Below are 10,897 nucleotides of genomic sequence, written 5' to 3'. Positions count from 1 at the left end.
AAACATAATCAGGGCGAACCGGGATTCGAACCCAAGATCATAGGTTTACTAGCACGCCTAAGGGACAACTCCGTATAGCGATTTTCGTAGATTTTACGATTTGGGCACGAGTACATTTCGAACAATTATTAGAGGGAGGATTTTGTTAATAGCCATTTCTTGCAAGAACATTCCTGAATATATTTTACGTACACTTCGGTGACCATTGAAGAGGGTGTGAGTCAGCCTATGTTTACAATGTAGCAATATTTCAGCAATATCACAACTGGGGTCACTTGCAGTGGTAACACACATTATACCCGTGTATGGAACCCGAACCCTTAGGCTACCGTCCCTGACTACTGGAGAATTAATGGATTGCGTTACCTTTCCTAAAATGTAATATATACTTTTTTGTTTTCCAAATATAATCATACGTTTATGTTTCCCACGAATTTCTTTTTTTTAAGAAAATGTGGGTTTCCATATCTCAAGTGGAGACATTAGGTCAGTTGGCCTGTTGTTGGAACGACGTCACCAAAACTTTACGTCATCGTCACTTTTTTGTTATTGCGCCAATTCGTCCCGTTTTTTCGTCCCGTTCTCACACAATGAAAACAATCAAGGAGTTGACACATTTAAAATTGGATATGTTAAATCGCCAGTTTGCTCATTATGTAATGAACCATCTGAAACAATTACTCATGTATTATGTAATTGTCACTATACAGAAGGCAGAGTTAATATTAGTAATGAACATACACTGTTTGGATTTAAAAGAGAAGAATAACAATTCACTCAGTGCAGTAATTATGGTAACAAAATCTATGTTGTACACATTTAATAGAAAAAAGTAAAACCAATCTTTTTACTAATTTAAAAAGAAATACTTCGATATTATGAAATAACAAAATGTAATGCATATTCAAATTGTAATTATGGTAGTTTCCATGCCTTCTGGTCTTCTCTACATGTATTATTTAGAAACTCTGTATAACTCTGATATCTGATCTGCCCATGCTACAATCATGCCAATAATGTCAAATAAATCCATGCACACTCTATGTTTGGAAAATGGAATGAATAAATAAATTAAAAATAACAAAAAGAGTTAGAACGGACAGGCCATTCAGCAGTGATATTGATAAATTAAGATAAAACACACTGTGCTTTGAATATAGAGCTCGGTTACCTGTAGATTTAACTGCGTTCGCTAAATTGAATGTGGAACCAAACGGCGGTTTTGCGACGTTGCCCTTAGTAACCTAATATTGTACATGTAATTATTCAATAATGCCTATCGACAATGACTGAAAAAGAAATACTATTTTATAAATATAAGCTAACGCGTGGATCCGCGGTCAAATCAGGTGTTTCAATGAGAGTGGGTTTCATGTGATTTGATAACCAGTGTCAAATAATTTTCAAATTCATGCCCCTTGCTACCGTATACGGTGACCCTGAGTGTAGTTCGTTTGCAGTACTGTAACAGCACTGTTACAAATAAACCATTTGAGTGTAACCTGTTGGTTTCCGGAACAGAGTAGAACGTCTGTACTTCATGTGCGAGACCACTATAATATAGAGATGGGGTTTAATGTCTTGTATGAGACTTGGCAGACCGTGTCATCGTACCCCGACAAGAGGGATCTATACTCCTGCTATCAGACACTGGTTTCTCCGGTCCAGGCTTGATCATGATCAGGTCACAATGATTTAGCTGTTATATTGGAATACGCGGTAAAATAGCCTTGCACCACGGCTGTACTGAAAGGTAAGTTCATGCATGTGTAGTAATTCCTAATAGGCAAGTCTAGATATGTGGACAGTACAAAGGGACAAGTGTTCTTATTATTTACATTACCTAGAAATTATGACTTAAACTAATAGTTATTGCCTTAGAGTCTTGCGCAAGTCTAGCCGCAAAACAACATTCATTCCACAAAGTTGTGGACGATGATGTTGTGTTAATGAATTATGGGCACAGAAAAAAATACATAACCCTTACATTAGATCAACAATATCTAAAACCTAGATCTAAATTTCAAACTCTAAAGGTATTTGCATATGTTCGGCTTTCGTTTGCTTTAATGTGACTGTTACAAACTCGTCATTGCAATACATTGTAAATAATGGGGTACAACGTTCATGGCTATTTAGCACTACTGCTAAATTGTTAGTATCATTACTTTTTTAATTAGTTCCATGCCCGATGCATGCACATGTTGAAATGAACAAAGCATAATTTTCATTCATACAAAGAAATCTGGTAACATCGTTTATTTTCCCCTTTTCTTAAAATATCCACATCCTGCTTGCCAAAAAGTGCCGTTCTCATTGCTTGTCCTTTGTCTCCAACACACTCGTCAGCGTCTATTTCGTCTATCACCCCTGGAAATATAAGTGTCGGTCGCTGATGTGACACATTTACACAAACAATGAACCTTAAACGTAATTATGGACACATTACAAATGTTTATTGATAAATATCTACCTGTGTTCATCACATTCATTGTGGAAAACAGCAACACTTTACTTATCAGCTGATCAGGGATAATAACACTATGAACGGTGTCGTTTTGTTCACTTTTATGTGAAACAGGCTATAACTCTATAGTGAACTGGAAGTGCTTGGCCCCCTCTGTTCACATGCGCATAGTGAACAAAGCATCTCGCAGATTCGGCGGAAGAGACAGTGAACTGTGCAACTTTAGTTGTTCAGGGTGACATTTGGTACGTATTCCCCGACATCACTGAGCTATGCTTCTCCATACACCCCGTAATCTGTGACCTAGTTTTCCGACCTGAACTGGCTGTTCAGCGCATGTGAACGATCCCTGAACGATCGGCACTGCGGTTGTCCAAGTGTTCAGTGTCCGACAGCTCAGTGTTTGTAAACAGACTGTGCATTATTTGGTTCATTGTGACATCTGGAGCATTACTTACACGCGTTCTATGTCCTTGGGGATAATTAAGGTGCTGAATGTCAGATTAACAATTGATGTCTGGTACTAACGGTATATTTGTGGACAATCAAGGGGAAATAATGCTTATTTTCTACCGCGCAGAAGGTGACGAATTATGATTGTTGATACAAATCCATGAACATATAATGACAGTTTTATACATTTTCAAAATATTTGGAATTTGTAAGCAAATGATATTAGTTGAGAACTGTGCTGTTTCCAATTATCCAACATATATATAATGTGACGAAACATTGTTAAGTTGTATTCTGATATTACTGTGTGATATAGTTGATGTTTCTCGTGATTTTTTTTATCCAATGTATGCATATATAAATATACCACTGCATGCTTGAATAATGCAACATTACTATATCACATTGGTTAAATCACTGTATGTTTGAATAATGTAACATTCATAAATCACATTAGTTACAGTGTTGCATGAATAAATCACTGCATGCTGAATAATGTAACATTCATAAATCACATTAGTTACAGTGTTGCATGAATAAATCACTGTATGTTTGAATAATGTAACATTCATAAATCACATTAGTTACAGTGTTGCATGAATAAATCACTGCATGCTGAATTAATGCAACAATTATGCATCACAACTGTTAACATGCTGTACACATAAATCACTGCATGCTGAAATAATGCAACATCAATAAATCACAACATCCACTTTTGTTAAGAATGAAAGATAATTGGCACAGTGGGGTTCAACTGAAATGTTCCTTTTTTTGCAATAAAGACATTTTGACCTTGATTTTACCTTTGCACATCAATCATGCTGAAAGCTGAACATCTTACAGCCATAACTCAGCAACACCCCCTTTACACAAACTATTAATGTACTCCATATAATCAGGGGTAGACACCATTTGCCATATCCAACCGTTCCGCAGCTCAATTCATACTTGTGGTTTGGGTAGATTAACTAGATTTGGGATTAAAAAAACTAGTCTCTCTACATTTTCACAAATCTCAGACCAGCAGACTAGTTGCCATATCTATCCCTGGCAATGCTCTTAAATTATCTCAAAATTCATTTTTTGCTCTGTAAACATCTTCTCTTGTGAAATTACCTGGTTGAGGAAGCTGAACATTGGCATATGTTTTGCCATGATGACATTCTACTTTGTTCAAGTCAGTTGGATTTTGATGTGTTTGTGAAGCAATTTGAAAAATTGTATGGCAGTAGAAAAATATTCTCCTTATTAATAGAGGGATACAAAATAACCTTGATCCATAGGATGAACACAGATCAAAGTATTCTTGTAGCACACCTACCTACTGATGCCAGTACCTAGCCAGCACATGTAAACGAGAAGATAAACAAACTGTAATTTGCATGTGGTACCTTCAGAATCAGGAAGGAGAAAATGACACGTTTCTGTTTAAATATTTATGTAATATAAAAGTAGAGAACACACATGTAGTAGTATGTTTTCACAACAATGACTTCCTGAAATATTTATGATTGTTTCCAAGGAACAAGGGGTATAATGTTGACACAATCATAGTAGTATACATGATACTGTTGACATTCATATATCTACAGTGGTAAACTTTTAAATATCTTTTCATATTTAATCTTTTCAGACTAATATAGCTGCATTGTTGTCATATTATTAATGATGAACAGAGACCAGTGGAGACATGCAAATACTGTTAACATTGAAACCCACAACAGCTTGAGTGCTCTTGTTATTTTTAACCATGAACCATACTTCTCTATGAGAGTTACCTCCCTTATGGTAATATGTTTACTCCTGTAGCCTGACACGTCAATTATTCACACTGTCCAAAAGTGCTAATGTCTCGCTATACAGAAACTGGGTAAACTTTACTCGCATAGTGATATGCTATATGCCTGTGCCCGTTCCTCTCAACAGACAGATCGCTTCATGGAAATGAGTCATCATTTCACAGCAGAGAAATGCAGTATGGGGAAATATGTGTGGATAGAGCTAGACTGATGTAAACTGCCCTTTGTCTCCTAGCGGCTGCAGGCGGGGAGTGCAAGTGCTTTAGGGCAGGTAAAGCAGTCTAGGACAGAGTGTCTCCCTCTTATGAGTGTTGCCGACAATCTATCTATCTATCTATCATATGTGAGACAAAGATAAAGTTTCTTTTTTACATCTTTCTAACTATTACTCATCCCCATGTAACTTTCTCAAACCCGAAACAGTAAGGCTCAGAGTTGAAACTTTGTAACATCGATGTTACACAATAGTACATTTATCTTAGCAGATTTAGATTTAGATTAGTTGTAGATACTTTTTAACATGTTTGATACCCCAGTATTAATGCAGAAAATATTTGAATAGCAATGTTGACAGCAACCTTTGGTAAGTCAGGGTCTGTCTTTGTTGACATTATATTAAGACTGTTGTCTACATATCCAGGTGAGCTACAGTATTTTCCATGATCACGTTGATGTTGGAGAAGGCCATTGAATGATCATATTAACATTGGAGACCATCTTGTGAATTGGGAAGGCGAATTACATTGTAATATCATGTCTACATTCATATCTTTTTAATTCCACTTAGTGCAGAGTTGTGTCCCTTAGGCACACCAGAAGCCTATGATTGTGGGTTCGAATCCTGGTTTGCTCCAAATATGTTTCTAGGTTAGTCAACACTATATCTGTGCTCGTGGGTTTTACCCAAGTGGTAAACATCTGAGACTTGCATCACTTTGGGATTTCCTCCGACATTAAGCTGACACGCTGTGATATAACTGGAATAATGTTCAAAGCAGTGTTCCACCCAACTCACTCACTCACCCTTTTATTCAACTAAATATGTTGTGGTGTAATCAGTATAATGTAACTGCACTCGATGAAACATGACTTATACTCTATTCTTTTGTTGCAGCTTCTCATCTGATGCCAGTGGTGACACCTGCTGGGTTGAAATGCCAACCTCTGCCGAGGCAGACAACCAGTTAAACCAGTTACAGACATGTAGAGTGACACAGCTGACCTTCAACAATGTCTGAAGGTCAAGGTCAGGGGACAACTCAAGCCACACCCACCTCCTCCACCACAACTGTTGCCAACCCCCCAAGTTCTGCGAGCTTCTCATCAGTCTCCCACGTTCCCACCCCCAGCTCCGAGAGCTACCCCTCAGTCTCCCACGTTCCCACCCCCAGCTCCGAGAGCTACCCCTCAGTCTCCCACGTTCCCACCCCCAGCTCCGAGAGCTACCCCTCAGTCTCCCACGTTCCCACCCCCAGCTCAGAGAGCTACCCCTCGGTCTCCCACGTTCCCACCCCCAGCTCCGACAGCTACCCCTCAGCCATCAATGTTCCCACCTCCAGCTCCGATAGCTACCCCTCGGCCTCCCATGTTCCCACCCCCAGCTCTGAGAACTATATGGTGTTCAACATACACGAGGCAACAGTCACCATGCCTCAGACTTCAGACTTCCACATGGTCAGTGCACTGAATCTCAAAACTCAGGACAATGATCCGCCACAGCCTGCGGACTACACATTCGGTAACCTTCAATACAGCATTAAACCAACCAAAGCCAGGAATGACCTTTCTCTTGCCAACAAAGTGCGTCTTATTCGAGAATCAGAAAGTACTGGAAAGAGTCAGAGACAGTTAGCTGCAGAGTTTAGTATTTCTCTGGGATCAGTGAACAACATTCTCAGGCGGAAGCGTGAGTACGTCGAAGCTTATGAGAACAGTGATTGTCCAACTCCACCTGCCAAGCTCCCAAGAAGGATATTTCCAAAGAAACCTGATTTTGATGTTTTGAATGCCCTTGTAGTGAAATGGGCAGAAATAGCCCAAACCAAAAATATCCCGATATCCAGGGCATTAGTGCAAGAGAAGGCCAAAGAGTTTGCCAAGAAGCTGAACATGTACAGTTTCTCCCCATCCCAAGTGTGGCTGGAGAACATCCAGAAACTCCTTCATTTGCCTTTGCATTCTAGTGCGGAGAACTCCGACCTGACGGCCAAGTTGTACACAGTGTGGATGAAGATGTTGCCATACCTGGTGCAAGGGTATGAACCAGAGAACGTGTTCACCTGTGGCGAGACTGCTCTGTTCTACAAAGGACTGCCAGACAAGTGCTATGTGGAGGGTGGTGTGTGTCTCGGAACGCACCATAATGTCAGCTTTGAGGAACACCGGTTCACCCTGTTGTTCTGTTGTAGTGCTACCGGGGAGAAGCTTCAGCCCCTGGTGATAGGCACAAACTCTTACCCCTTCTCTTGCCAGAGTCTCAACTCCCTTCCAGTCACTTGGAGGAGCCAGCCCAAGGCGTGTATGACATCATCAATCTTCGCAGAATGGTTACAGCGACTTGACCTTGCAATGGAAAACCAAGGTCGTCGGATTGCATTGTTCATGGACATGGCGCCAGCTCATCTGTCCAGTCTGGTTCTGAAGAATGTAAGTCTCAAGTTTTACATGGACAACTCTTCTTCCTATCTCCAGCCTCTGCAACAAGGCATCATCACAGCTTTCAAGTCCCACTATCGTAAACGCTTCCTCCAGGCTATCCTGGCTCGTGTGGAGGCCAGCGAGGAGGCGGCTAGTGCCCTGAAGAACATCACAGAGCTGGACGCCATCTACTGGATCAGGTCAGCCTGGGACAATGTGAAAACCTCTCTGATCTGTAACTGTTTTGATGCTGTTGGCTTCAGCACATCCGAAGCTCTCTCTGATGATGGCACCAACAGCCTGTTGTCCAACCTCCCGGAGCTGGTTGAGGAGACTGGACAAGCGTTGAAGTTCACACCAATGTATGCTGAGGTGTATTTGCAGTTTGACTCACAGGTTCTCTGTCATGTGTACGAGGAAGCTGAATGGGAGAAACAGCTGATTGCGGAAGCGTTAGGACGGCCCATGATTAAAACAGAACCAGAGGATACTTATGGGGAATTGTTCAAGCAGAAACTCTCAGACAGTGCTAGTATGCATAGCCAGTTAGATTCCAATGTTGTTTTGCAGAATGAAGCTTTAGACTGTTTGAGTAAGCTGAAGTCGTTTGCTGTCAATGACACTCACTTGCTGACGAAATTGTATTCGCTAGAGGAAACCATGCTGGAGTCCATCAGCGCCAAGAGACGGCGTGCAAAGTATCGGAGCATCAACATTCTTCATATGCAGTGACTTTATGGCACAATATATGATATCATTACATGGGTTGTACTTAATCATAATGGATCACTGCGCCTTTCACTTTCAGCTGCAATATAGGCTGCTTATGGGTTAGAATCATTATTGGTGGTAAGTTGGCACCAAACCCTCGCTTGTAGCTTTCTACAGTCACCTGGGGCAGTCGGGTAGCCTTGTGGTTAAAGCGTTCGCTTGTCATGCCGAAGACCCGGGTTCGAATCCCGACATGAGTACAATGTGTGAAGCCCATTTCTGCTGTCCCCTGCCATGATATTGCTGGAATATTGCTAAAAGTTGAGTAAAACCAAACTCACTTACTCTACAGTCACCTCCTCTCCAGCGTTAAGTTTCAAGACAAAATTTAACTGAGGTAGTAGTCTATAGGTCAGTTGTCATGTTAGACCCAGCGGACTTAATCTTTGAAGGTCACAAGCTTAAGCAGGAATAACATGATTACATCAACCATGAAAAGAAATAATAGAAGTAGTTCGGACTTTACCTCTGAATATCTCTCAGGATGTTAGAAGCTGTCGTATCTTTAAACCTGTAATTCGATGTTAAAAAAATATATAGACCTATTTTTATGAAACAGTACTTAGACATGAGTCACCACCTGAATACATTTTGATTTGGACAACTGTTGTTTAGTTTTGTGTAGGTCAAAGTCACAGGAATTGATGACAGTGTGTATAGCATAATATATTTGTATAGAAAAAAATCAAACCCTCTATATACATAAAGTCTCTATGTATATAGAGGGGGGCGTTTTTTCCTTTACGAATATATAGCATAATATATTCGTATAGAAATAAATCACACCCCTCTATATAGATATAGACTATATGCATATAGAGGGTGTGTGTTTTTTTCTATACAAAGATATCATGCTATACATGTCATCGAGTACCTGTGGTCGAGGTGGCCTCGAGATAAAGCTGTGGTTGTGAATTGTTCCAGGTTCAATTACAGCAGCCAGTGACTGATGATGTGATTCACTGTATGATGTGGACATTTTTATGGGGCATTCTCTTCGCCCAACTGATGGGTGATCCACTTCCGAAGCAGGGTTAATAGACTGTTCAATATTTCTTCAAACAAATTTGATTATCATGTGAATCTGTTTATTACAATTTTTGCTCAGAAGTTTGATATTTAAATTCTAGTCATTTCAAGTTAATCACATGGACCTTCCAAAATATTTCTTCATAAAACAGGAACACTGTTGGTGCTCTGTGCAGAGTCGTGTCCCTTGGCCATGCCAGTATCTGCTGGACATAGGTTCAAATCCCAGATTCAGCATGATAAAGATCAATGATTTCTCAACACCATACCTGTGTGTGTTGGTTTCACTAAGATGGTAAGCCCATATTACTTAAGTTACTTTGGGCTTTACTGACATGGTGTGATATGACCATTATTATATCAAAAGCATCATGAAACCCAACTCACTCACTCCCTCTATAACAAACCAGTTTCCAGTCCTGGGATGCAGTATCATTGAGCCATGTTGTAATTATTATCCTTGTAAATGTGCCAAGAGTGTGTTTATCATAAATCCTTGCTTGTTTTGTTGCTTCAATGTCATGGTTTATGTGAAGCTAATCTCAGTACTTATTTCACCAAATCCACAATGTGAAAATGGCTGCTGTACTGTAATGTAGATTGATTTAGCTGAAAAACACATTGTACTTCCATATCCCCCCTACCCCCCCCCCCCCCCCCCCTGGAGATTTGTGTTGAGTATATACTTATTTAAACACATGAAAACCCTCTCAGGATATTCACCTTTGGATTGAGAGTATCTGAAAGAGAGTGAGTGAATGTTGTTTTATGCCAGTCAGCAATGAGATGGCCGGATCATCGCTACAGGGAGTCATTGTGATTGTTTATCGTAATACATGAATCTTTACAGTAAATCCTTTTTTGAGTGGTCCATTATGATCCTCAATATCATTGTCTGATTTGGAGAGAATTCTGGTACACTGGTATGTAGGGTATTAGTAATCTGCTGGTGCCATTTTATTGCTTTATGTCAGACAATCCAGTATTTGTCTCGAGTGTATTAATATTATAGTGATATTGATGTTCCAAGATACATGCCAAAAATTGTATGTTCTTATATTATTACAACACTCTGCTATTAAATGGTATCCATTCCTAACAATCTTGTTTGTGTTTTCAGATATTTGTTTAGTTAGAGAGAGCTCCCAGCTTGTGTGATAGCCTTGTTATAACACAGTGAAGAGTCCACAGCTCCCAGCTTGTGTGATACCCTGGTTATAACACAGTGAAGACTCCACAGCTCCCAGCTTGTGTGATACCCTGGTTATAACACAGTGAAGAGCCCACAGCTCCAAGCTTGTGTGATACCCTGGTTATAACACAGGGAAGAGTCCACAGCTCCCAGCTTATGTGATACCCTGGTTATAACACAGTGAAGAGCCCACAGCTCCAAGCTTGTGTGATACCCTGGTTATAACACAGTGAAGACTCCACAGCTCCCAGCTTGTGTGATACCCTGGTTATAACACAGTGAAGAGCCCACAGCTCCAAGCTTGTGTGATACCCTGGTTATAACACAGGGAAGAGTCCACAGCTCCCAGCTTATGTGATACCCTGGTTATAACACAGTGAAGAGCCCACAGCTCCAAGCTTGTGTGATACCCTGGTTATAACACAGTGAAGACTCCACAGCTCCCAGCTTGTGTGATACCCTGGTTATAACACAGTGAAGAGCCCACAGCTCCAAGCTTGTGTGATATCCTGGTTATAACACAGTGAAGAGTCCACAACTCCCAGA

General features: G+C 40.4%; 1 protein-coding gene across 1 annotated transcript; it reads left to right on the top strand.

The window, feature by feature from the left end:
• The first annotated feature begins 2,639 nt into the window (after positions 1-2,639).
• LOC139470083 (tigger transposable element-derived protein 4-like) lies at positions 2,640-9,810 on the top strand. The gene is made up of 2 exons (XM_071252377.1): positions 2,640-2,712; positions 5,837-9,810. The coding sequence occupies exon 2, from the start codon at positions 5,953-5,955 to the stop codon at positions 8,089-8,091; it is 2,139 nt and encodes a 712-aa protein (XP_071108478.1). The 5' UTR covers positions 2,640-2,712; positions 5,837-5,952; the 3' UTR covers positions 8,092-9,810.
• The last annotated feature ends 1,087 nt before the right edge of the window (positions 9,811-10,897 follow it).

The sequence above is a fragment of the Haliotis cracherodii genome, unplaced genomic scaffold (genome assembly GCF_022045235.1).
Source record: "Haliotis cracherodii isolate W230 unplaced genomic scaffold, xgHalCrac1.p SCAF_1, whole genome shotgun sequence".
In the NCBI taxonomy this organism is placed as follows: Eukaryota; Metazoa; Mollusca; class Gastropoda; order Lepetellida; family Haliotidae; genus Haliotis; species Haliotis cracherodii.
The sequence above is the reverse complement of the archived record's forward strand: the minus strand, read 5'-3'. Positions and strand labels throughout refer to the sequence as shown.

What these genes read in the sequence shown, in the direction of transcription:
- LOC139470083 (XM_071252377.1), top strand. Translation starts at nt 5,953, where the DNA reads ATGTCTGAAGGTCAAGGTCAGGGGACAACTCAAGCCACACCCACCTCC.